Raw genomic sequence first — 27616 nt, 5'->3', positions numbered from 1 at the left:
ATAGTGCCACTGTATTCTGCTCTGGTCAGACCTCACCTGGAGTACTGTGTCCAGTTCTGGGCACCACAGTTCAAGAAGGACACTGACAGACTGGAACGTGTCCAGAGGAGGGCAACCAAAATGGTCAAAGGCCTGGAAACGATGCCTTATGAGGAACGGCTAAGGGAGCTGGGCATGTTTAGCCTGGAGAAGAGGAGGTTAAGGGGTGATATGATAGCCATGTTCAAATATATAAAAGGATGTCACATAGAGGAGGGAGAAAGGTTGTTTTCTGCTGCTCCAGAGAAGCGGACACGGAGCAATGGCTCCAAACTACAAGAAAGAAGATTCCACCTAAACATTAGGAAGAACTTCCTGACAGTAAGAGCTGTTTGACAGTGGAATTTGCTGCCCAGGAGTGTGGTGGAGTCTCCTTCTTTGGAGGTCTTTAAGCAGAGGCTTGACAACCATATGTCAGGAGTGCTCTGATGGTGTTTCCTGCTTGGCAGGGGGTTGGACTCGATGGCCCTTGTGGTCTCTTCCAATTCTATGATTCTATGATTCTATGATTCTATGGCCGCCAACCCAAATGGGTTTAAAAGCGGAAATCCATGGAAAAAAAGGCTATCAGTGGCTGCTAGTCATGGCTGCCCCATTCTGTCTACACTCAGAGGCAGCATGGAAATCTCGGGTGGGCTGTTGTCCTCCTTGCGTCTCGTTGGCCACTGGGTAGGCCTTTGACTTGATCTCCAGGGCCCTTTGCATTTTTAACTCCCCAGTTCTTAATACGTGTTCTCGTTTTGCTGCCCAGTGTTCTGGGGATGCAGCTAGAATTCGAATCCTGCCCTCGTAATCTTTCGCAGCTCCTTTGCGGTTTTGGGTCGCCCGCAAAGATGCGCCTCTTTCCCTCTCTAAAGCCAGAGCAGGAAACCTGATTGCCCCACTTTGCAGATGCCTGGGACACGGTTGCTAGGGAACTGCCAGAAAGCTCATTAACAGCTGAGATTAAGCAAGGAGCCTGGAAGGAGGCAGAAAGAGAAAGAAAGAGAGGTGAAGAAAAGGAAGGAAGGTGTCAAGGTGAGGGAGGGTGAAAGGAGAGAGGGAGAGAAAGAGGAGGGAGGGAGCTCTCACAAGCACTGAAACGGCATTGGGGCCCTGACCAGCGCGATTTTATTTATTTTATTGCATTTATATCAGACCTCCCCCCCCCAAAAAGGAGCTCAAAGTGGCATACATGGAGGTGTTTAGATCCTGTCTGCAGGTTGGCCACTGTGAGAACAGGCCACTGGCATGATGCGCTGGCCTTCTTACGTTCCTCTCTGTGGCATGTGAGATGGCAAGCTGTAAACACCCTCCACGCATTTACGTGAGTGTGCACTCAAGGCCAGATGTGTCCGTTCCGCACGCAGAGGTTTTTAATTCCAAGCACAATTCAAAGTGTCGGTGCTGACCTTTAAAGCCCTAAACGGCCTCAGCCCAGTATACCTGAAGGAGTGTCTCCACCCCCATCGTTCTGCCCAGACACTGAGGTCCAGCGCTGAGGGCCTTCTGGCGGTTCCCTCCCTGTGAGAAGTGAGGTTACAGGAACCAGGCAGAGGGCCTTCTTGGTGGTGGCACCTGCCGTATGGAACACCCTCCCACCAGATGTCAAAGAGAACAACAACTACCTGACATTTAGAAGACACCTGAAGGCAGCCCTGTTCAGGGAAGTTTTTAATGTGTGACATTTTAATGCACCGTATTTTTGCTCTATAAGATGCACCAGACCACAAGACGCACCTAGTTTTTGGAGGAGGAAAACAAGAAAAAAAAAATTCTGAATCTCAGAAGCCAGAACAGCAAGAGGGATCGCTGTGCAGCGAAAGCAGCAATCCCTCTTGCTGTTCTGGCTTCTGGGATAGCTGCGCAGCCTGCATTCGCTCCATAAGATGCACACACATTTCCTCTTACTTTTTAGGAAGGGAAAAGTGAGTCTTATAGAGCAAAAAATACGGTATTTTCAATCTTTGTTGGAAGCCGCCCAGAGTGGCTGGGGAAACCCAGCCAGATGGGCGGGGTACAAATAATAAATTACTATTAATATCTGTGGCATGTGAGATGGCAAGCTGTAAACACCCTCCACTCATTTACGTGAGTGTGCACTCAAGGCCAGATGCGTCCGTTCCGCACGCAGAGGTTTTTAATTCCAAGCACAATTCAAAGTGTTGGTGCTGACCTTTAAAGCCCTAAACGGCCTCGGCCCAGTATACCTGAAGGAGCATCTCCACCCCCATCGTTCTGCCCGGACACTGAGGTCCAGCGCTGAGGGCCTTCTGATGGTTCCCTTGCTGCGAGAAGTGAGGTTACAGGAACCAGGCAGAGGGCCTTCTTGGTGGTGGCACCCACCCTGTGGAATGCCCTCCCACCAGATGTCAAAGAGAAAAACAACTACCTGACATTTAGAAGACACCTGAAGGCAGCCCTGTTCAGGGAAGTTTTTAATGTGTGACATTTTAATGCACCGTATTTTTGCTCTATAAGATGCACCAGACCACAAGACGCACCTAGTTTTTGGAGGAGGAAAACAAGAAAAAAAAAATTCTGAATCTCAGAAGCCAGAACAACAAGAGGGATCACTGTGCAGCGAAAGCAGCAATCCCTCTTGCTGTTCTGGCTTCTGGGATAGCTGCGCAGCCTGCATTCGCTCCATAAGATGCACACACATTTCCCCTTACTTTTTAGGAGGGGAAAAGTGAGTCTTATAGAGCAAAAAATACGGTATTTTCAGTCTTTGTTGGAAGCCGCCCAGAGTGGCTGGGGCCAACCCAGCCAGATGGGCGGGGTACAAATAATAAATTACTATTACTATCTGTGGTATGTGAGATGGCAAACTGTAAACACCCTCCACGCATTTATGTGAGTGTGCACTCAAGGCCAGATGCGTCTGTTGCACACGCAGAGGTTTTTATTTCCCGAGATGCTCCGAGGAAGGAGCTGGCCCCAGGAGCACTGTTTTATCTTCTTCGGGTGGACAGTGGCTTTGGAGCGAAGTGTTTCCCAAACATCAAACAGGCTGCGCTCTGAACATTAAGCAGCGGGAAGTGGCGATGACTTGGCAAGCCCAGTTTGATCCTCAAAGCTGCTAGAGGATCAAAGTCACAAGGGACTGCCAAGTCATTGCAACTGATTCATCCGAGGGTTTGCTGTTGGCACAGACCAAAAACCTGCAGGTGTAATCCAGGGATGTAGGCAGGCCTGATGCAATTCTCTCACTGCCCTGGCAGGTTGGAGACGGAAGGCCTCTGGAACACGGATTGGTTTTGCCGCGTATCCCTTCAGAATATTTCTGTCCCACCTTTCTGCATCAAAATTTTGAAGAGGGCTCACAAGGGTACAATGAAAATGGCTGCAATGGTACAGTACAGAGACAGTGTGGTGCAGTGGTTAGAGTGCTAGACTATGGCTTGGGAGAGCAGGGTTCGGATTCCTGCTTAGCCGTGAAGCTCACTGGGTGGCGAGACTAGATGAGAATGAAAGAAACACCAAAAGCCAAACCCCTAATAAAACAGCAATAGAACAATTAAAACGATTACTTTCTGGAATAACGTCTTTTTTTAGACAACCAAGCAGAAATATTTCAGGTTCCAAGGGTATATCATCGCCTAACAAGAAATAGTGTTTAACTTCTATCAAGATTATAATAGCTAATAACTGGTGGGGGGAAGCATATCTCCTACTATATTTGAATGCATTGAGAAAATTTGGTTCATTGTTACTACCACTAAGCTAACTTATTGCAAAATAATTCATATCAACCAGCCTAAGGCGCTTATGGGAAAATGGGCATTTTGGGGCAATGTTTTGGAACAACAAGCTCAAGGAAAATGCCCAACCTTAAGTTGTTTCCAATCTGCTGCAATTGTATTTATTAATGTCCTTTTATCTTTGGTTTAAAGGGACGCGGGTGGCTCTGTGGTCTAAACCACTGAGCCTAGGACTTGCTGATCAGAAGGTCGGCGGTTCGAATCCCCGCGATGGGGTGAGCTCTCATTGCTCGGTCCCTGCTCCTGCCAACCTAGCAGTCTAAAAGCACGTCAAAGTGCAAGGAGATAAATAGGTACCGCTCTGGCGGGAAGGTAAACGGCGGGAAGGTAAACGGCGTTTGTGTGTGCTGCTCTGGTTTTGCCATAAGCGGCTTAGTCATGCTGGCCACATGACCCGGAAGCTGTATGCCGGCTCCCTCGGCCAGTAAAGCGAGATGAGCGCCGCAGCCCCAGAGTCGGCCACGACTGGAGCTAACGGTCAGGGGTCCTTTTACCTTTACTTTTCTCTTTGGTTTATGCTGTTTATTAATGAACGAAATAACATAAAATAATTACAGCATCCTCTCCAACATTCCACTGAAGAAAATCAGCACCCATGTCTTTGGGCGCCATGCTCTTGTGCGAGTCGGCTGTCTCGTGTGGGGCCACAATGCCGAAAGTCACGCAAACTAGCTGACTTGCACGAGAGCCTTGCACCACCGCAAGCAACCGTTAGCTGCCAGCTCATATTCCTCCCCAAGCTTGGCAGTTGGCGGGACATCCCAGGATCCTTTTGGAAGCTGGGACATTCTTCTGTAATTCCAGGATGTCCTGGGAAAATCGGGACGGTTGCAGGGTATGTTGCAGCAACTATCACGAGCAGAACAGGTTCTCTGCTTTAAGCACGGGTGAGAAAGCTCAGATCTGCAAGGCTGCTGGTGGCTGGTGCTACCAGCCATGCCATCTCCTCCAGGTATCTCCAGGGCAAACTTGGTGCTGAGCCTTGAAGCTGTGTTGTATCTCTGCGGCAGCTGCAGAGGGCACTTTCGTTCTCAAATCCAAAGCCTGCAGGTCTATGAATAGTGCAGTGGATTGCCATAAGGGCCCCTTTGTTCACCCTGGTGGCATGTGAGCTGCCTGGGGCTGCTTGCTCCCTGTAGCATCCGGGATCCTGCGGATCGTTGATCTGCTGGGCTCCTCTGGAAGCGCCTGCTTCCTTGGACAGGGAGGAGAGAACAGAGGTGGGTCCTTGCAGACAGGTAGTAACATAAGGCAGTGAAGGTCCTGTGTGAGTGTCTGGAGGCGGTTGGAGGATGGATGGCGGCTAACAGATTGAGGTTGAATCCTGACAAGACAGAAGTACTGTTCTTGGGGGACAGGGGGCGAGCGGGTGTGGGGGACTCCCTGGTCCTGAATGGGGCAACTGTGCCCCTGAAGGACCAAGTGCGCAGCCTGGGAGTCATTCCGGACTCACAGCTGTCCATGGAGGCACAGGTCAATTCGTGTCCAGGGCAGCTGTTTATCAGCATCATCTAGTATGCAGGATGAGACCCTACCTGCCTGTGGACTGTCTTGCCAGAGTGGTGCATGATCTGGTTATCTCTGCGATGCGCTCTATGTGGGGCTACCTTTGAAGGTGACCCGGAAACTACAACTAATCCAGAATGCGGCAGCTAGACTGGTGACTGGGGGCGGCCGCCAAGACCACATAACACCGGTCTTGAAAGACCTACATTGGCTCCCAGTACATTTCCAAGCACAATTCAAAGTGTTGGTGCTGACCTTTAAAGCCCTAAACAGCCTCGGTCCAGTTTAGGGGGGAAATCCATGCAATAAACATTAGATGATCACCAGGGCTAGCTGGCTAAATTAGTCCTATTTGGGCCAGTGAGGAAACCAGGGGAGAATTAGCTGTGGGATCCCAGAGCGGGTAATCTTCATAAAAAGGGGAAAGGAAGGGGAATAAAAGATCAGCAGTTGTTACCAAGTATTTTGGATGGAAGAAAATTTGACGAGACTGTGCCAGAGCTCCTTCGAGAACTGAGGACCAACAAAGAGGGCTACCAACAAAACCGGCAGAGAGAGACTGACAGAGATTTGAAGGCCTCTGATGTGAGGAATCCAGGCTAAGAACTGTTTTGTGGACATTTATTTGGGAAGGGACAGAAACCGGGGTAGGGAGGGAGGGGAGAACAGAACTTTAAAACTTTTATGACTTTTGTGTTTGGCTATCATGACCTACATTTAATATAAAAAGGGGGAAATTCGTGGAAGGGAATTTGGGTCGACCTTAGAAAAGGACTTAATATTTATAAGAAAACTGGACAAGTAAAATTTGGCCAAGTAATAAGAATTAATTTTAAAAACAACAATAATATGTTAAAGAAGAGAGATAAGAACCTGCTGAGCTAATTATTGGATTTGGGATGTATGAAGGGGTGGGGTGGGGGGAAGTCAGGGAGGGGGGTTAAGAAAGTAAGGTTATGAAATTATACATGTTTTGTTTTTGTTTTCATTTGTGTGTGTGTTTCTAAAATGTGAAAACCCAATAAAAATTATTATTTTTTTAAAAAAAAGATCAGGCTAAGTTCACATTGAAAGCCAGGCGGAATAGCTCTGTCTTACAGGCCCTGCGGAAGGAAGTTAAATCCTGCAGGGCCCTGGTCTCCTGGGACAGAGCATTCCACCAGGTCGGAGCCATCACTGAGAAGGCCCCGGCCCCGGTGGAGGATAATCTAACTTCCTTAGGGCACTTTGTGGTTGCAATAAGTCGGCGGTGTGAAAAAGGAACTTTTTGCATGCACAGGTGCCCTGTGCTGGTTGGGGCTGGCGGGAGTTGGCATTCACAGAGCCTTAGCTTTTGGAAGGCTGGCCCAGATTAACTCCTTTCTCTCTTAACAGCTTTGGGCTCCATCCGTGAACCTATTCTTGAACACTTAATGCTCTGAGACCATCTTCTCTCTCTCTCTCTCTCTCTCTCTCTCTCTCTCTCTCTCTCGTGCTCCCCATCCCATTGAAAACACAAGAGGGGGAGGATTGCAAAAGACAGATGTCGTCGCCCACCGCAGGGCGGAGTGGAGGGAATCGATTACCCAGTCTCTAAAGACTCAGGTCAAGTCTGGGGGCCGTCAGAGGTCGCCTTCCAGATGGCGAGACGTGTGTCTTCAGAAAAGAGGTGCGATTTACTTTGTAATGTGATAAGGCAGCTCTCGAAGGAACTCCCCCTTTGAAGCAGCTCAATGAATCAAAGCACCGATCTCACCCAAAAACCCTCGCTCAGAAAAAGGGGCGTCCTACGGAGCTCTGCAAAGCTCAGCAAGTCCACCAGCCCAAAGGTTTACGGCAATGTATATTACGGCAATGTATATTATTGTACACTTCCCTGCTTGGGCGCTCTCTGCACAGCTCAGCAATCCCACCAGCCCAAAGGTTAACGGCAATGTATATTATCAAACAGGAAAACAGGACTGAGGGAGAGGGATATGATACGATATTGTCATTGTCCCATACAAAACAGCGAAATTGAAAAAAATCTACATCAGACATTCAAAAACCAACAAGCCTGCTATCCCAGCCTGGTTAGCCCCCTAAAAACTCGGATACCCCATAATTAAATACAATATACTCCCATACACACTACCTTAAAGGTAAAGGGACCCCTGACCATTAGGTCCAGTCGTGGCCGACTCTGGGGTTGCGGCGCTCATCTTGCTTTATTGGCCGAGGGAGCCGGCGTACAGCTTCCGGGTCATGTGGCCAGCATGACTAAGCCGCTTCTGGCGAACCAGAACAGCGCACGGAAACGCCGTTTACCTTCCTGCCGGAGCGGTACCTATTTATCTACTTGCACTTTGACGTGGTTTCAAACTGCTAGGTTGGCAGGAGCAGGGACCAAGGGAGATCAGGACCTGTTTACCTGGCTCAGTTGGTAGTGCGTGAGACTCAAGGTCCTGGGTTCGAATCCTTCGTTGGGCAAAAGATTCCTGCATCGCAGGGGGTTGCAGATGACCATTGTGGTCCTTTCTAGCTCCATGATTCTGTGATTTAATATCATTCAAAGCAAGTACCCTGCAGTGCAGACCTCCTTAATATAAACCAGGGTTTCCCAAACTTTTTTTTCAGGATAGGTTCCATAAGTTCATCCCCAGTGCCCCCTACCCTACCCTACAAAAATATAGCTGACAGATAAAGAAGGGGGGGGGGGTGTAAATGGATATATTGATTGATAATCTGGTTGTATACACACACACACACACACACACACACACACACACACACACACTGTATTTTTCGCCCTATAGGACGCACTTTTCCCCCTCCAAAAATGAAGGGGAAATGTGTGTATGTCCTATGGGGCAAATGCAGGCTTTTGCTGAAGCCTGGAGAGCCCCATCACCAGCCCCACAAACTCGGGGGACAGTGGGAGAGGTGCAGCGCGCCTTTCCCACTGTCCTCCGACTTGGTTAGAAGGCTGGCGAAGGGCTTCCCCCTCCTCCAGCCCCGCAAGCTCCCAGAGCAATGCCAAAGCTGCACGCAGCTTCGGCATCGCTCTGGGTCCCGTTCTGGGGGCTGGGGGAGGGGGGAGCTCGGGCTTCCCCCGCCCCAGCCCTGCGCCTGCGGGGGGGAAATAATTTTTTTTCCTTTATCCCCCCCCCAAAAAAAAATCTAGGTGCGTCCTATGGGCCGGTGCATCCTATAGGGCGAAAAATACAGTATATACACATATATACATATAAAGGGTAAAGGGGACCCCTGACCATTAGGTCCAGTCGTGGCTGACTCTGGGGTTGCGGCGCTCATCTTGCTTTACTGGCCGAGGGAGCCGGCGTACAGCTTCCAGGTCATGTGGCCAGCATGACTAAGCCGCTTCTGGCAAACCAGAGCAGCGCACGGAAACGCCGTTTACCTTCCTGCCGGAGTGGTACCTATTTATCTACTCGCACTTTGACGTGCTTTCGAACTGCTAGGTTGGCAGGAGCTGGGACCGAGCAACGGGAGGTCACTCCGTCGTGGGGATTCGAACCACTGACCTTCTGATCAGCAAGTCCTAGGCTCTGTGGTTTAACCCACAGTGCCACCCGCGTCCCTAAAGCATAGTAGTGGTTGCATTAAAGAAAGCATCAAAGGACAAAGGGATGATGTGTAGATTGATCCAATATAAATCCACTGTTACCGTATTTTTCGTCCTATAGGGCGCACCGGCCCATAGGACGCACCTCGTTTTTTTGGGGGGGGAAATGAATAAAAAAAAATTATTTCCCCCGCCAGCCGCGGCTGCAGCCCCAAGCCTTGCGCACACCTGCCTGAAGCACGGGGCGCCCTCCGGAGGGCTCGCAAGGCTTGCGGATAGCTTCCTGAAGCCTGGAGAGCTAGAGGCATCGGTGCGCACAGACCCCTCTCACTCTCCAGGCTTCAGCGAAAGCCTGTATTCGCCCCATAGGACGCTGTAATGGTTCTAGGGGTTGCTCATGCGTAAGTTTCCGCCACTCTTGGCTTGGTTGCCTGGTTGAACCCTTTCTGTCTGGACAGCCCTTCACTTCGTGGCTGTCTCAGTCGCTGGCAGAATCCGTCAGTGGGCGTTTCTTAAACTTCTTCCAGCAAAAAAGTTCTTTGACGCCAAGTCTCCTCCTACTCTCCCTGCGCGGAAGTCTTCTGCGCAGGGTGGGTGTGGGCAGAGGAGTACCCGTGCTCTCCCCACTAGTCTCCGGTGAAGAGTCCTGGAGCCTTTTCTCCGACTCCCCCATCTGCCCCCCTTCTCTCCTGGTGTTACGCTGATTTCCTTCCCCAGCAGATGGGCTGCCTCTCTCCCTGCTGGGACCCTCTCCAGCATCACTCTGGAGCCTTCCCTCCGCCTCTGGTTCCGATGGCAGTTCCCTGACAGACGCACACACATTTCCCCTTCATTTTTGGAGAGGAAAAAGTGCGTCCTATGGGGCGAAAAATACAGTAATTATTGTGTCAATGAAAAATGGCAAAATATGTTCATATGCGCACACAAAAAAACCCCACCAGCTGGGAGAGACACCCTTGCACTACAATGGAACAAAGCCTGGACCACACTTCTGTCTCTGCTCCCCAGTGGTGTAATCTTATTCCTTCTGCAGTGGTGTAATCTTATTCCTAGAGCAGTGTTTCCCAACCTTGTGCCTCCAGCTGTTTTTGGACTACAATTCCCATCATCCCTTGCCACCGGTCTTGCTAGTCAGGGATGATGGGAGTTGTAGTTCAAAAACAGCTGGAGGCACAAGGTTGGGAAACACTGCCCTAGAGCAAGCATAGGCAAACTTGGCCCTCCAGATGTTTTGGGACTACAACTCCCATCATCCCTAGCTCACAGGACCAGTCCTCAGGGATTATGGGAGTTGTAGTCCCAAAACATCTGGAGGGCCGAGTTTGGGGGTTCCTGCCCTAGAGTCACTCAAGTCATCACAGAAGGGGTGCTTTTCAGGCATGGTTTGGAGTCAATCAGAGTACAAGGAGGCGAGACACTCCAAAGCTAAGCGTTTAGGAATCCCGAAAGCACCAGGTGCTTCCGTTTTCAAGGGAATGGGGTTCGAATTCTGCTACATGCGACGGGACAACTTAACTCGCTCCGAAATAAGATATTAGAGCACTCAAAATCGCTTACCCATGGATGTGCACAGAGAATAGCAGATCCAGCTGAACTCCTGGTAATCTGCGCTGAAGAAGAAGAAGAAGAGTTTGGATTTGATACCCCACCTTTCACTCCCTTTAAGGAGTCTCAAAGCGGCTAACATTCTCCTTTCCCTTCCTCCCCCACAACAAACACTCTGTGAGGTGAGTGGGGCTGAGAGACTTCAAAGAAGTGTGACTGGCCCAAGGTCACCCAGCAGCTGCATGTGGAGGAGTGGAGACGCGAACCCGGTTCACCAGATTAGGAGACTACCGCTCTTAACCACTACACCACACTGGCTGAGCGTTGCAATGCATCTTAAGTTACAATTGTTGTGTAATTATAAGGTGGTTGCATAATCTCTGCAGGGGTCTGGCTGGAACAGAGTGTCGCTGCAACTAGGACTGTTTATTATGTTTGTTTTATTATGTTGGAAGCCACCCAGAGTGGCTGGGGCAAGTGGGCAGGGTACAAATAATAGAATTGTTATTGTTGTTGTTGTTGTTGTTGTTATCCTGCAGCGCTTCTGAATTTGCTTCCAGACTGTTGCTGCCCCCTGGGGTTCCTCCTTCTCCCCGATCTTGAACCAAGTGGCAATTCACCTCCATCTTTCGATTTCGTTCCTCACCATTAAGGGCCGTTGGTCCACCCTGGTACTTAAAAAAATTAAAATAATAATAATAATAATAATCAGCCTGCCTTGGGATGACACTTCCAGGTCCTCGCCTTCCAACATCCTGCTGCCATATTTGGACTGCAGGAAGAAGCATTTGGACCCAGTTGCCATGGTTCTTGCTGAGTGCCCAGTTGCCGTGGCAACGGTTGGCCAGGAAGAGACGAGTTTAGACGTGGGTTAAAATGATCTGCTCCGTCTGCTGGGGGGAGGGGGCGGATTCTCCACCGCAAGATGCGTTTCGGGATTTTTATATATTTTTAAAATTACATTTATATCACACCTTTTCTCTCTCCAAAGGAGCACAAGGTGGCGAAAATGGTTCTCTCTCTCACATCCCACCCCTATTTAATTCCCACAACAACCCTGTGAGGTAGGTTAGGTTGACAGGCAGTGAGCCTCATGGCCGGGTGTGGATCCGAACCCTGGTCTTCTCCCAGGTCCTAGGCTGAGACTCTAACCACTATGCCACACTGCCTATCTGCTGACTGGTCCTTCTTGGGTACCAGCATCATGCTTAAGCAGGTTGTAGTACAGGGGTCAGCAAACTTTTTCCGCAGGGGGCCAGTCCACTGTCCCTCAGACCTTGCGGGGGGCCGGACTGTATTTGGGGGGTGAACAAATTCCTGTGCCCCACAAATCACCCAGAGATGCATTTTAAATAAAAGCACACATTCTGCTCATGTAAAAACACTCTGATTCCTGGACCATCCATGGGCCGGATTGAGAAGTGGATTGGGCTGGATCCGGCCCCTGGGCCGTAGTTTGCCTACCCATGCCTTATCCTAACGGGGAATAGACCAATTAGCATCCCACCACTGAGACCATGTAGAGGTGGGAAGCTCAGGGTGATTTTTCTTCAATCTGTTTTGGAGGTTTCGAAGCTGAGAGAGAGAGAGAGAGAGAGAGAGAGAGCGCGCGCAAATAAACACCGGCCGGCCTTAACCTCTTGAAATATACTCGTAGTCGAGTGTGGATTTCATGTTCTTTATTCAGCTCATAGTGCGAGGAATGAAAGTTCCCCCACAATATCTGCTTAATATACAGTGGTGCCCCGCAAGACGAACGCCTCGCAAGACGGAAAACCCGCTAGACGAAAGGGTTTTCCGTTTTGGAGGCGCTTCGCAAAACGAATTTCCCTATGGGCTTGCTTCGCAAGATGAAAATGTCTTGCGAGTTCCTGCGGTTTTTTTCCCCTTTCCCCCCCTTTTCCTAAGCCGCTAAGCCACTTATCAGCTGATCCGCTGATAAGCCACTTAACAGCTGATCGCTAAAAGCCGCTAAACCGCTAATAGTGCTAATCTGCTAAACTGTCAGTGGGCTTGCTTCGCAAGACGAAAAAACCGCTAGACGAAGAGCCTCACGGAACGGATTAATTTCGTCTTGCGAGGCACCACTGTACATTATTTACACAATGGGCCGCACGTGATTGGCTAATTCCGGAATTCTCCTGTAAGCCAATCAGGTTGTGTATTCACTTCCACCTGGAGCTGGATTGGGTGGCTCCTGCAGACCAATCAGACTGCTGCATTCTGAACCCTATTGTTCTAGGACCAATCAGACTGCTGCATTTTGGATCCTATTCAACTCAGTACATAACACCTCTCCAAAAATAACCTCCCAAGGCTCAGTCTGCCCCCTGGACTGTTCCTTTGCAGTAAGGGGGTCAGCAGGAGCAGAATGGGGTCAGTGAGTGCATCACCCAGGGGAATTCTGTTGGTAGGACAAGACTTCTGGTTCCCAAGAGCTCCGCAAATCTCTTGTTTTTACGTTCGTTTGTTTTAAGGCATAGTTTTTTTATTGATTTTCACAGATGTTGCAAATTTATTTATATTTCAATACATGTTTTTCTCAAAATTTTGACCTCCCATCCTTACTTCCATGATATTTTTATTCTTACCTTATCCCCACTGCTTTATATAATAGAATTATGCTCTATTTTGCTTATCGGTTTCATCCCTCTGCTCATAATTCGAACCCTACTCACGTTTTCATTTGAATATAACAGTTCTTCAAATAGTCCGAAAAGGGGCTCCACTCTTCCATGAACAGTTCGTCCCTTTTGTCTCTTATTTTTGCTGTCCATTTCACTATTTCCGCATAGTCCATTAACTTTTGAAGCCTCCTTACTCTGAATTTCTCCTTCTTTTTATTTTCTGCATATACTGTACAGGATTCTGGCTTCTGCTGTTGCAAACCTAACTTCTGCTGTTGCAAAAAAGCTCGCGAATGCTTAAATTTGGTTGTCCTCCTAAGGACGTTATTGATCTAACCAGCATCCATCTGCTGATGGATGGCCACACCGACTCGGCCCCGGAAACACTGACCAGATGCTTGGAAGCTGGATGGTTTCGTGGGAGCCGATTGAAACTAAATCCTTCGAAGACAGAGGTCCTATGGCTGATAATAATAATTATTATCAATGTGTGGCCACAGTGATCCATGCGACGGTCACCTCCAGGCTTGACTACTGTAATTCGCTCTACGCGGGGCTGCCCTTGAAGCTGACCCAGAAACTCCAGCGGGTGCAGAATGCTGCAGCAAGGCTCCTCACGGGGTCCCTGCCATGGGAGCATATTCACCCAGTGCTTTTCCAGCTGCACTGGCTCCCGGTGGACTACAGGGTCAGATTTAAGGTGCTGCTTTTGACCTTTAAAGCCCTTCACGTCCTAGGACCCTCGTACCTACAGGACCGCCTCTCCCGGTATGCCCCACGGAGAGCCTCAAGGTCCATAAATAGCAACACCCTAGAGGTCCCTGTCGCAGGTGGCGCAGGTGGCGCTGTGGGTTAAAGCCTCAGCGCCTAGGGCTTGCCGATCGAAAGGTCGGCGGTTCGAATCCCTGCGGCGGGGTGCGCTCCCGCTGCTCGGTCCCAGCGCCTGCCAACCTAGCAGTTCGAAAGCACCTCCGGGTGCAAGTAGATAAATAGGGACCGCTTACCAGCGGGAAGGTAAACGGCGTTTCCGTGTGCGGCTCTGGCTTGCCAGAGCAGCGATGTCACGCTGGCCACGTGACCCGGAAGTGTCTCCGGACAGCGCTGGCCCCTGGCCTCTTAAGTGAGATGGGCGCACAACCCCAGAGTCTGTCAAGACTGGCCCGTACGGGCAGGGGTACCTTTACCTTTACCTAGAGGTCCCTGTCAGAATTCAGGCTCGGTCAGAGGTATGTGCCTATCTCTCCAGGCACCGGCTGAATTCTTTTGACCTCCCTCCGGCGACTCCCGGCAGGAAATACACACGAGGTCCGTTCCGGCGATTTTCCTCAGGCTGTGAGAAAAACACACCAACTGCTCTCCTCCTCCCTGCTCTCCAGCATATCCCCAGGGAGGGGAATCAGACACAGACAGATGTATCTACATTGTCTTTATTCCTGTCTTTCACTTCAGTACAGAGAAAACATGTCTGCTCTCTTCAACAAACAGAGAGAAACACCAAACTCCACCCATGTACATCCTGTACAGGTCATATGACACACACAGAGCTCACATCCTGTGCTCAATAAGGAGAATGGACTGCCCCTTTGTTTCCATGGCAACAGTCACATACATCCTGTCTGGCTTTGCAGCCACAAGCAGCTGACTGAGCTGCTGGGGCCTTTGCTTGCTGCAGCATTGCTGCTTTAGAATAACATACTCCCCCTAAAGCATCAATGCGTGCTGCGAGCAAAGCGTCATCCAGAGAAGAAAACAAACAGTTGTTATATGTATAACACTCCCCTGTTGTTTCAGTTCCACCCTTGGAACTACCCGCCACTGGTTTTACCAATGTACCTCTCTGGTTGTGTGACTTCCAAGGAATGAGTGCTTCTGCATTACCTTGGTTAACAACTCTCTGTTGTGCCTTTGTCTCTGACTCAGACACAGCTTCAATTTGACCTTGGTCGTTCACAACAGCAACACATGCAATAGCTTGGTTGGCAAACTCTTTTGAATACCTCTTGGGTGGTACACCCTTCGTTGCTCTTTCAGACCTACGTAAGAGGTGCTGCTCTTCTCTGCTTTCTGGTTCAGCCTCTGAACTCTCTGAAGAACCAGTACTAAGCTTAATCAGTGGTTCATCCTCCTCTTCTGAGGGTCTAGTCATTGTGTGAGATTTCTTCTCAATGACTGTGACAACTGAGCTGTCTGAGCTATCGCTGTCATCATCAGTACTACTGAACTCAATAAGATCAAACTCATCATCATCATCATCATCAGAATCATCATCATCTCCTGTGGGAAATGTGTGAACAATCACTCGCTCCTGTTCAGGAGCACTCTCTAGAAATTTTGTGAGAATCACCTTACCAGATTCAGACAAAATTACTCTGTAGAGACCCTTTTCATAACCCACAAAAATGCCTCTGGCATTCTTTACTCCACCTGGAGCTTCTGTCCTCACATGAGACCCAAAAACCTTGAAATGGGCAACAGAAGGTTTTCTGTGGAACAGTTTCTCAAAAGGAGAACATCCCAAGTCTTTTGAAACCTTTCTCAACCACGTGTAACAATATGACATTAGCGACTCAGCCCAGTACTCATGTGGCAGATGTGAACTAAGCAATTGCGCATGCATTCCCTTTTGCAATTCTTTGTTCACTCTAACACAGACACATCTGTTCCAAGCTTCTTCGGAAGCTGCAATTTTGTGTCTTATCCCTTTCTTCTTCAGGAACCTCTGGAAATCCTGTAAGAGAAAAATTGGCTTCTCATCTGTGCAAAGACATTCTATGTCAGCATCATGCATATTTTTAACCTTATCACAAAACTCTTTAAACCTTTCTAAGGCTTCTTTCGGTCTCTCCAAAAGATAAATCCAGACAAAACCTGTAAAAGAATCAACACATATTAGGTAATACTTTGCATTGCCTCTAGATGGTGCTAAAGGACCAATCACATCAGCATACACCCGCTGAAATGCCTTGTCAACCCTCGAGGTGACCTGCTTGGTGTTCTTCTTGGCTACACCTGCAAAAGAAATCATGTTAGAATCACAAGAATTACATTCCATGTAATCACTTTGATCAAAAGTCAACAAATACAGTCCATCTTTCTCTTTGGCAGAAAGATACAACTCTCCATCTTTGTAGATCTCGCAGTGTTGATCATCATAGGACAGTTTTAGTCCCTTCTTGGCAATCTGCGAAACGCTGAGCAGATTGTACTTCAACTCTGGAACCAAATAAACATTGTTTATAGTCAAGTTCAGACTTTTAAGATACACAGTCCCAATTCCGGTGGCTTCCAGCTCTTGACCGTTGGCTTGTTGTACAACGAAGCTTTGCTTCTTAAACGACGAAAACAAATCCCTACGTGGTGTCATGTGAAATGTACACCCAGTGTCTAAAACGAAGGAATTCCCCACTTGTGGTGTGGCTTTTAGGGACATCAAAGCCTTTGCAGGCTTCGCCTGTGACTTGGCATGACTTCTGCCTGACGCCTCAGACTTCGTGGAGCTTCCCTTGGCTCCTTTGTTCTGACGTGGCTTCCTGCAGTACCGCTGAAGATGCCCAGTCTGCCCACAATCGTGGCATCGGACAACGTTCAAAGCTACGGCGTCTCCTCCAGTAGCTACAGCAGTGGGGGTGTCTGAACTCCGTTCTTCCCTCCCCCTGTCCTTGACTTCCAGGGCGGCAAGTCTGTCGTGTTCGTTCAGAACCACGGCAAAGACCCTGTCCGACGTTAGATCTTGCGCTGGGAGAGACCCCAGCTGACTGGCAACGGTTTTGTAAGTCCGATTCAGGCTGTTTATCACCATGAAGCAAAACACTTCCTCCTGCAGACGGAAATTGCGTTCCACCATCTGCTGACGCAGAAATTTCATTTCCGTCAGGTGCGCTTGAACATCTCCATCAGGCGCAAGCCTCAGGTTGGTCAGCTTTTCAAAATACAGCAACGCTGAAGAACCTGCATCTCTCTGATGTGTCCTTCTCAGCGTGTCCCAAACATCTTTCGCGTGCTGTAAATCTTGTATATGAACAAGCTGAGACTCTGACACGCACAGAATTATAGCGGTTCTGGCCTTCACATCCTGTGACTCCCAAGCACGCGTTGGTGCTGCAGGGATGGGGTTCTCAATCACCCCAAACAGTCTCTGATTCTGCAGCAAGGCCTTCATCTTAATAGACCAAGATGCATAATTGTCACTGGTCAAGTGGGGTGGAGAAGGCAGGCCTCCCCCCTTCTTGGCATCCATTTTGAGTCCTTGCATTGACTCTCAAACACAAGCCTCTAAAATCCAATAGCTGGCTTGTTTACACTCTGTGCACCTGGCAGCAATAACACTGGCCGCTTGGAAAGTCCCTTTCCCAGTTCCTTTCTAAGGGCCTAGTCAAAACACGAGCTGTTTGTGCCTCTTTGGGCATAGCCTGACTTCCAGCCCTTATCTTGAAACTGGCCTGCGTTGCTAAGCAACCACATTCCTTTCCTTGGACAGGAAAAACCACAGGAATGTTTGGAATGCAGACTCTTCTCTCTCGGAGCTGTTTTTTTCCAAACGTTGCTCCCATGAAGCAGAGAATTAATCCATCTGCATTCACACTTCTTAAGCCCGAAAATCTCATACCTGGGCTCCGTAGCTTGGCTTTCAGCTTCTTCTGGTCAGCTTCTAGCTGCAGAGAAACAGCCTCCATCTCAGGCTTCCATGGAGAGGGATGAATACAGTCTCCTTGATGCAGACTCCCATGGATCGTAGCAACCGTCAACTGCTACCAATGTCAGAATTCAGGCTCGGTCAGAGGTATGTGCCTATCTCTCCAGGCACCGGCTGAATTCTTTTGACCTCCCTCCGGCGACTCCCGGCAGGAAATACACACGAGGTCCGTTCCGGCGATTTTCCTCAGGCTGTGAGAAAAACACACCAACTGCTCTCCTCCTCCCTGCTCTCCAGCATATCCCCAGGGAGGGGAATCAGACACAGACAGATGTATCTACATTGTCTTTATTCCTGTCTTTCACTTCAGTACAGAGAAAACATGTCTGCTCTCTTCAACAAACAGAGAGAAACACCAAACTCCACCCATGTACATCCTGTACAGGTCATATGACACACACAGAGCTCACATCCTGTGCTCAATAAGGAGAATGGACTGCCCCTTTGTTTCCATGGCAACAGTCACATACATCCTGTCTGGCTTTGCAGCCACAAGCAGCTGACTGAGCTGCTGGGGCCTTTGCTTGCTGCAGCATTGCTGCTTTAGAATAACAGTCCCGGGCCCTAAGGAAGTTAGATTAGCTTCAACCAGAGCCAGGGCCTTCTCAACACTGGCTCCGGCCTGGTGGAACGCTCTGCCTCATGAGACCAGGGCCCTGCAGGATCTGATTTCTTTCCGCAGGGCCTGCAAGACAGAGTTGTTCCGCCTGGCCTTTGGCTTGGAGCCAATTTGATTCCCTCCCTCTCTTTCTTTTTCTTTTCCTTCTCCTCCTGCGAGGAGGCTACATTTTAATATTTTAATGTTGTATTTTAATTTTGTTTTTAAGTTGTAATCATTCAACTTGTTTTTATTATTGCTTGTAAGCCGCTCTGAGCCTGGCCTTGGCTGGGGAGGGCAGGGTATAAATAAAAATTAGTATTAGTAGTATTAGTATTAGTATTAGTATTAGTATTATTAAATAGTTTAACCATCTTTTTCAGAACCTCCCTCCCTATTATCCCTAGGAGAAAACTTTGGGGAATAACCAATTTGAACCTTTTCTTCGATTCATCATGTATCATTTCCCCCAAAGCCTTTTTACATGTCTGCCACATATGTCAAGCATGGCCAAACTTGGCCCTCCAGATATTTTTGGGACTACAATTCCCATCATCCCTGACCACTGGTCCTGTTAGCTAGGGATGATGGGAGTTGTAGTCCCAAAACATCTGGAGGGCCAAGTTTGGCCGTGTCTGACATATGGGGGGGAAATAAGGCCCTTCAGTTTGTTTGAACTTCCAAAATTTACTTAGTGCATTTTTATACTTCTTAGCCACTTTTTACATTTGTGTTTTAAAGACAGCTAACTTTTTCATATTTCCCGGGAAGCAGTTTGAGCTCCTACCCTCAGATTTTCACTCTTCCTTTCTCATGTTTGCAGGACTAAGAGGGATCTCCGGGTTCAGGTCTCGGATTGCATTCAGCTCAGCCTCCACGGGCGGAAAAAATTGGTCTCCGTGGAGACGCGCGCAGAACAGACCACGCCCGACTTCGCCAAGAGCCGTGATGGCTTCGTGCTTCTCTGGCCGAGGAGATAAACACTGGTCAATTTTGGAGGACAGGACTTCATCCTGACAGCCCCGCAACGGAGAGTAAAAATAATAATCATCAAGGCTTAGAATCGTGTTTTAGAATCATGCAGCAAAGCATCGCTGCTTGGACTGCTAGTGTGGAGTAGGAACCCTATCAAACAAAAGGAAAGAAGTACCTAGCCGTAGATTCTTTCCTTCGTTCTCTCTCTCTTTTTTAATACTTTATTGACAATCTTATGCAACAAATACAGTATTGTGGTACCTAGGGTTACATACTCTTCAGGTTACAGACTCCGCTAACCCAGAAAGAGTACCTCGGGTTAAGAACTTTGCTTCAGGATGAGAACAGAAATTGGGCGGCAGCAGCGGAGGCCCCATTAGCTAAAGTGGTGCTTCAGGTTAAGAACAGTTTTAGGTTAAGAACAGACCTCCAGAACGAATTAAGTACGTAACCAGAGTTACCACTGTATAAATATTCTTTAAATCTTATAAATGAAACAACAACCATATACAAGTAATACCCCGTTTGTCAACAAACAATAAACTTAATTTATATTTCTACTATCTCTTGTTTTCTTCTCTGTTTATTAACATGGATTAAAAAAACAAAAAACACATAATGGGACTTCCTATCGTTTCCTTCGTTCTCTATGCTGATCTGCATGGTGAAACTTGAAAGCCTCCTTATCGCCGCATTCACGGGACAGAGCAAGGAAGGTCCCCCAGTTACTCTGACACTCCTCCTGATGGTGACATCATTCCTCCTTGCTCAGGGTGGTGGTGGAGGGAGAATCCTTAAGCCACGCTACCCGGTGTTTTCCCCTTCAGTACGCCATGGGAGAATGAGCCGGAATGTGCGGAGACCTGTGTGATGTGGATTACGCGAAAGGGAAGAGGCCAATCAAGTTGTGTTCCCTGGGGCTGCATAGCTCAGCCTTCGGTCCAGTATACCTGAAGGAGCGTCTCCATCCCCATCGTTCAGCCTGGACGCTGAGGTCCAGCTCCGAGGGCCTTCTGGCAGTTCCCTCCCTGCGAGAAGCCAAGTTACAGGGAACCAGGCAGAGGGCCTTCTCGGTGGTGGTACCCGCCCTGTGGAACGCCCTCCCACCAGATGTCAAAGAGAACAACAACTACCAGACTTTTAGAAGACATCTGAAGGCAGCCCTGTTTAAGGAAGCTTTTAATGTTTGATGTATTACGGTATTTTAATATTTTGTTGGAAGCCGCCCAGAGTGGCTGGGGAAGCCCAGCCATATGGGCGGGGTATATTATTATTATTATTATTATTATTATTATTATTATTATTATTCCTGTGCTGGCAGGGGCTGATGGGAGTTGTGGTCCAACACCGCTGGAGTGCTGTGGGAGGCCAGTTTGCAGAAGGGTGCTTTGCAGCACAGGTTTCTTCTGGAGGCAAAAGCAAACTCTTGTTCTGCTGCAGTGGTTCTCAAAGTGGGTGATAGCAACCCGGGGCGGGGGGGGGGGGATGGCAGGATTACCTGTGGTGGCACTAAGAGGCAAGCGGGGAGGCAGGGAAGTACAACTGATGGTTAGACTTTGAAAACCTGGTCAGTTTTGTTGAGCCACTTAAACAGTTCTAATTGGGTCTTGACTAAATGTGCAATTAATTGTTTCTGTTTTGCATTTTGCTGCGTTGTTATCATTCTTTTTTTTTTAAAATAATTTTTATTAACAGGCCAATCACATCACATTAATTCCAAATCACAATAATTCCAAATTATACGTCCAAATTTTTAAAATTTTTGTTGGGGGTACCCATGCTTCGAGCTCTGAAAGGGAATCCGATCATCTCTCTTGCTGCTGCTTTAATTACACAGTTCTGTCAAAATAATATTCACAGTTCTGTTCAATCTTCTCTTTGTTGTTTTCCTCCTCTTCTTGTTGTTCTTTATGATCTCTGACAATCTCCACAAGCGGGTTGAAAACAAACATGTTATGTCCTGTGTGGATTTTACACTCATCCAAGAGCCGTAAAAGTAGACAGACGCCATTTCAACACCTCCGTTCAAAACATTCCGACAGTCTGTCCTGATCTCCCCAGGCCCGCCGCTCCCTCATAAATTTTTCACAGGGGGCCCTGCTAAGCTGAACCCACACTCCAACATAGTAACAACCATAGTCGTCCTCCCCCTGGATTCCTGCGGGCGGGCCTGCCATGATAAATCTCTTTTTATGACTGCGTCACAAAGGACTTACTTTCGTTTCCCGATGCTTCCATAAGTCACGTCCTTGCGTAGTAGTTAATTTCCACACAGTTCTTATTCCTCCTGCTTATAATCAGTAATTGCAACGATTCTTTTTTGGGGGGGATTATTGGGTACTCACATAAGACAAAAAAAAGAAAAGTTTTTCTCCCCCCCTCCTTTTCAGTCTCACTCCGACATACCGATCCTTTGATGAATCTTCTTCTTGATTTATTCCTCTTCTTGATTTATTATTAAGTCCAGCCCGTCGCTCCTCTTCCCAGAGATCCCTTTAGCTAGCAGTCCTTACTCCCGATCATCGCTTGAAGTATGTGCGTTTGCTTCTGTTCTGATTGTTTATTTTGAGCTCCCGCAACTAGCTGCGCAGATCAGAGACAGCGTCCAGGAGAGCCAACCCACATGAGTGCTTTTGTGCCTAGTGCCCTCACCCCCTTTTGAATCTGGGGGTGTATTATGGGCACAGCAGGCAAGGCAGCATTCCCCATTCGCTTGGGGTAACGAGGAAGGCTGCATACTCCCATAACAGCCTCTTAATTACCTCGTGTGAGCCGGAGAGATGGTATTGTCAGCCATCTTCTGATGCGCCCCCTAGCGGCCCCCCGTTGTTATCATTCTTAGTGCTTTTTTAATAGGGTAGGAAAGGCAACGCTGGGGGTGAGTTCATGGAACCAAGAGGCCCCCAAAGGTTTGAAAACCACCGCTCTGTTGCGTCTTCTAGTGAACGTTGCAAATATTCTTATAAAAACTACAGAGCTGCAACCAGCTGTCTTTGTAATAAACGGTTTATTTACAAAATGTGTGGCTTGATCGGACATTATTGGGGGTGTAAAGGTAAAGGTAAAGGGACCCCTGACCATTAGGTCCAGTCGCGGACGACTCTGGGGTTGCGGCGCTCATCTCGCTTTACTGGCCGAGGGAGCCGGCGTACAGCTTCTGGGTCATGTGGCCAGCAGGACTAAGCCGCTTCTTGCGAACCAGAGCAGCGCACGGAAACGCCGTTTACCTTCCCGCTGGAGGGGTACCTATTTATCTACTTGCACTGGCCTGCTTTCGAACTGCTAGGTTGGCAGGAGCTGGGACCGAGCAACGGGAGCTCACCCCGTCGCAGGGATTCAAACTGCCGACCTTCTGATCGGCAAGTCCTAGGCTCAGTGGTTTAACCCACAGCGCCACCCGCGTCTATTATTATTATTATTATTATTAGTGTAGAAGCAAGCAAAAAACATGAATAAGAGGAGCTTGTCTTTAAACATAAAAATCGCATATTAAAATACATGTCAGATTTACACGTCTGGGGAGGTCTATGTTAACAAACTGTTTTGGGGGGTTCATCAAAAGCAGTACAGCGAATTTCCTGATATCAATTGGCAGGGAGTTCCAGAGTGCGGAGTCAGGTGAGCATAAGACTCTTCATCTCAGAGTCATGGATTTGAGCCCCGTTTGGGGCAAAAGATTTCTGCATTGCAGAGGGTTGGCCTAGATGATCCTCGTGGTCCCTTTAAACTCTATAAGTCTATGATTCTACTCTCTTGCGTTCAGAAGTGAAGGAGCGAGAAGCAGGCGGCAATGTTACTGTGGGTTGTTGTTTTTAATGTTATAGAACAGGAGCTCCTAAGAAGTTGAGGCAAAGTGAATCACCGAGAGCTGGAAATTGCCATGAATGACTATGTGAATTTTCTTGCCTTGCTGTGGAGTAGGAGAGGAGCTATTTTGTCGCAAAGCATCTCTGGCTATGATGGTTGGACACACCTCTTGGCTGATTCCCCACCCCTAGAACCCCCTCTTCCGTACCAACCTGGTCTCATCAGTCAGAAATGACATGTTCTTAGCAAGTGCGTCAGCCGATGACGGAAAGGTATGCGGTGGCTCAGCTCGTCACAGATATGAGTCAATCGAGGTCGCTCGCTCTGGCTGTGAACGGCAACGAGGAAAGTGGGCAAAGAGAAACCCAGGAGCCCAAACCACTAAGATGGAGCCCAGTGGGTTGATAGCCAAATGTGTTCTACTTAGAGTAATGGGACCCCTGACCATTAGGTCCAGTTGTGGCTGACTCTGGGGTTGCAGCGCTCATCTCGCTTTATTGGCCGAGGGAGCCGGCGTACAGCTTCTGGGTCATGTGGCCGGCATGACTAAGCCGCTTCTGGCAAACCAGAGCAGCGCACGGAAACGCCGTTTAACTTCCCACTGGAGTGGTACTTATTTATCTACTTGCACTTTGACGTGCTTTTGAACTGCTAGGTTGGCAGGAGCAGGGACCGAGCAACGGGAACTCACCCTGTTACAGGGATTCGAACCACTGACCTTCTGATCGGCAAGTCCTAGGCTCTGTGGTTTGACCACGTCAAAGTGCAAGTAGATAAATAGGTACCGCTCCGGCAGGAAGGTAAATGGTGTTTCTGTGCGCTGCTCTGGTTCGCCAGAAGCAGCTTAGTCATGCTGGCCACATGACCCGGAAAAACTGTCTGCGGACAAACACCGGCTCCCTTGGCCACTAAACCAAGATGAACGCTGCAGCCCCAGAGTCGTCCGCGACTGGACATAACGGTCAGGGGTCCCTTTACCTTTAGCACAACCTGCTACTCCAGCAACCTTCAAGACCCCCAGTTCACACTACAGGGCAAATGGGGAGGACAATTCTTTTGCAGTGGCCCTGTATTATTTCTTAACGGCCCTATCTTGTCTTTTTGCCTAGGCTAGCCCAAGAATTCCTCTGCAGCTTGTATTTCTCCCTTCACATCCTGAATAATCAAAATCCTACCAGTTATTAATTTCTAGGGTTTAGGGCAGGGGTAGGCAAACTAAGGCCCGGGGGCCGGATCCAGCCCAATCGCCTTCTAAATTCGGTCCGCAGATGGTCCAGGAATCAGCATGTTTTTACATGAGTAGAATGTGTCCTTTTATTTAAAATGCATCTCTGGGTTATTTGTGGGGCATAGGAATCCATTCATATTTTTTTTCCAAAATATAGTCCGTTCCCCCAGAAGGTCTGAGGGACAGTGGACCGGCCCCCTGCTGAAAAAGTTTGCTGACCCCTAGTTTAGGGGGTGTCTCCCCCCACCTCAGAATCTATAACACCATTAAAGGTAAAGGTACCCCTGCCCGTACGGGCCAGTCTTGACAGACTCTGGGGTTGTGCGCCCATCTCACTTAAGAGGCCAGGGGCCAGCGCTGTCCGGAGACACTTCCAGGTCACGTGGCCAGTGTGACAAAGCTGCATCTGGCGAGCCAGAGCCGCACACGGAAACGCCATTTACCTTCCCGCTGGTAAGCGGTCCCTATTTATCTACTTGCACCCAGAGGTGCTTTCGAACTGCTAGGTTGGCAGGCGCTGGGACCGAGCAGCGGGAGCGCACCCCGCCGCAGGGATTCGAACCGCCGACCTTTCGATCGGCAAGTCCTAGGCGCTGAGGCTTTAACCCACAGCGCCACCTGCGTCCCCTCCTCCATCCTTATCTCTGGGTTTACAGTGGAAGTTCTCCTCTTGTTGCTAGGTAACCACAGCCCACCCATACGCTTCTGGGAATGTGGAGAGATGAGGGCTTATAGCTCCAGAGCGCCTGATTTTGAGGCGTGATGGGCCTTCTGGACTCCAGATTCTCAGATGCCATCCATCGTTCCCACGATTGTCCTCCAGAGCCCACTTGTATTCACTCAGCGAGACACATCCCGTCAAAACATGCTTGACCTTGGACGGGGAAAATATTAACTTATCAGCAGCGAAAAAATACCTCCCACTCCTGATGCGTGCAAATATTGCATCCTTGACGGAGACCTGCTATTGTGGAGTCTATTGTTGGAAAGCATATCTCTCAGCCGTCGATCTCTCCATCTTCCTTCCCCCTCGTCCTCCAGCCTTGGCACAACACATCCCTGCCCTGGCAGGGCTTCTAAGGCTGAGTGCATCAGAACCAGGAAGGATGAGGAGACGACTCTGGGTTTGCTGGCCCTAAGAAGCAGCAGCCTCATCTGGTCCAGCAACTCAGTATTGTCTAAACTGACTGGCAGCAGCGCTCCAGGGTTTCTTTTTTTTAATTTTTAAAATTAATTTTCAACACATCATTTTCAACAGTAATTATACATACTTTCATTTCTTACACCATTTTTTTTTTTTACTTCCATCAATCACATCTGAAAATTTTCCAATCTATTCACTTAATATACATTTCTTACTTCCACTATTACATTTACCGTATTTTTTGCTCTCTAAGAGGCACCAGACCACAAGACGCACCTAGTTTTGGGAGGAGGAAAACAAGAAAAAAAATATTCTGAATCTCAGAAGCCAGAACAGCAAGAGGGATCGCTGCGCAGTGAAAGCAGCAATCCCTCTTGCTGTTCTGGCTTCTGTGATAGCTGCGCAGTCTGCATTCGCTCCATAAGATGCACACACATTTCCCCTTACTTTTTAGGAGGGAAAAAGTGAGTCTTATAGAGCAAAAAATACGGTAACTTGCTGAGAGGTCTTCCTCTCCCAGATGGTGGGTTGATCTGACGTTTTGCGTTCCAGTTGTGATGGCCTGGGACTGGGGCTCAGACTCGGAACCAGAAGAGTCTCAGTCTGCACCGGATCCTTTGCCTCAGGCGGCAGCTGAACCTAGTCTGGGGCCTGATCCTGAAGAGTCCCAGTCTGCACAGGTTCCCCTGCAACAAGCACCAGCTGGGCCGAGTCAGGGGCCTGAGCCTGCCCTGGCTCCAGATGCGGGGATTCCCTCGTCGCCTTCAGCTGGGCCATCACTTACAGCTGCTCCACTACCAGTTGGGTCAGGGGAGGCTGAGGTCTAGTAACCCACCGACGTCTCCCAAGCTGCAGAGACTAAGGTCTGAGAGAAGGAGAGACCTGAGTACTCACAGAAGAAGAGGAGTTTGGATTTGATATCCCGCTTTATAACTACCCAAAGGAGTCTCAAAGCGGCTAACATTCTCCTCTCCTTCCTGCCCCACAAACAACACTCTGTGAGGTGAGTGGGGCTGAGAGACTTCAGAGAAGTGTGACTGGCCCAAGGTCACCAAGCAGCTGCATGTGGAGGAGCGGAGACCCGAACCCGGTTCACCAGATTAGGAGTCTATCGCTCTTAACCACTACACCACACTGGCAGGAGTGATCAAGACCGGCCGCTACCCCGACAAAGATAAAAGGCTGTTGGACCCTGCCCCAGGTTGCAGGAGCAACATTGCTGTACGCCAGATCCTGCCTGAGATCCTGTACCTGTCCTTGCCTGGTTTCCTGCCTCAAATCCTGCCTTGGCCCTGTTGAACTGACACCTCTCTGAACCTCTGGATTCTGGACCAGTCCTGGACCAAGTTTCACAGGTTACCCCCGAACCCAGCACACTGATGGTTGTTCCAACCATCTCTTGCATGTTTCTTAACTCGCTAGCACATTGCCTAGAGATTCGGGCGTCTCACTAAATAAGGAGATTCTGACTAAACTCTAGAGAGATCCTTCCGACACCAAGATCTGCTCAACAGTGGAACGGTCTCCCTTGGGAGGTGATGGAGTGTCCTTTATTGGACGTTTATAAGCAGAGGTTGGATGGCCACCTGTCAGGGATTCTTTAGTTATTGCAGGGGGTTGGACTGGATGATCTCTGGGGGTCCCTTCCAATTCTACGATTCAATACTTCCTTCTTGACTTGTGGGTGTTGCTTTGGAGCTATCCACCCAACAGTCCTGCCCCACAGCAAGAGCTGCCTTGTGGTTGTTGTTGTTGTTGTTGTTTAGTCATTTAGTCGTGTCCGACTCTTGGTGACCCCTGGACCAGAGCATGCCAGGCACTCCTGTCTTCCACTGCCTTCTGCAGTTTGGTCAAACTCATGCTGGTAGCTTCGAGAACACTGTCCCACCATCTCGTCCTCTGCCGTCCCCTTCTCCTTGTGCCCTCCATCTTTCCCAGCATCAGAGTCTTTTCCAGGGAGTCTTCTCTTCTCATGAGGTGGCCAAAGTCTTGGAGCCTCAGCTTCAGGATCTGTCCTTCCAGTGAGCACTTAGGGCTGATTTCCTTCAGAATGGAGAGGTTTGACCTTCTTGCAGTCCATGGGACTCTCAAGAGTCTCCTCCAGCACCAGAATTCAAAAGCATCCATTCTTCTGCGAAGAAGGCTGATCGCCGAAGAATTGATGCCT

The 27616-nt window shown here is 48.9% G+C and overlaps 1 protein-coding gene and 1 long non-coding RNA gene across 2 annotated transcripts in view; one reads left to right on the top strand and one right to left on the bottom strand.

Moving 5' to 3' along the window:
* Positions 1 to 7710, bottom strand: part of LOC307199358 — a 155486-nt gene extending 147776 nt beyond the window's left edge. The window contains exon 1 of the long non-coding RNA XR_013831922.1: positions 7399 to 7710. This is a non-coding gene — a long non-coding RNA (uncharacterized lncRNA). The remainder of the gene's footprint in view (positions 1 to 7398) is intronic.
* LOC307227194 (unconventional myosin-Ig-like) overlaps positions 1 to 19833 on the top strand; it is a 100500-nt gene extending 80667 nt beyond the window's left edge. The window contains exon 22 of the mRNA XM_079996441.1: positions 19119 to 19833. Within this exon, the coding sequence (XP_079852567.1) occupies positions 19119 to 19275 (157 nt within the window). The 3' untranslated portion in view covers positions 19276 to 19833. The remainder of the gene's footprint in view (positions 1 to 19118) is intronic.
* Positions 19834 to 27616: the final 7783 nt, after the last annotated feature.

The sequence above is a fragment of the Podarcis cretensis genome, assembly GCF_951804945.1.
Source record: "Podarcis cretensis genome assembly, chromosome: 12".
NCBI lineage: Eukaryota > Metazoa > Chordata > Lepidosauria > Squamata > Lacertidae > Podarcis > Podarcis cretensis.
This window is presented reverse-complemented; position numbering and strand designations above follow the sequence as displayed.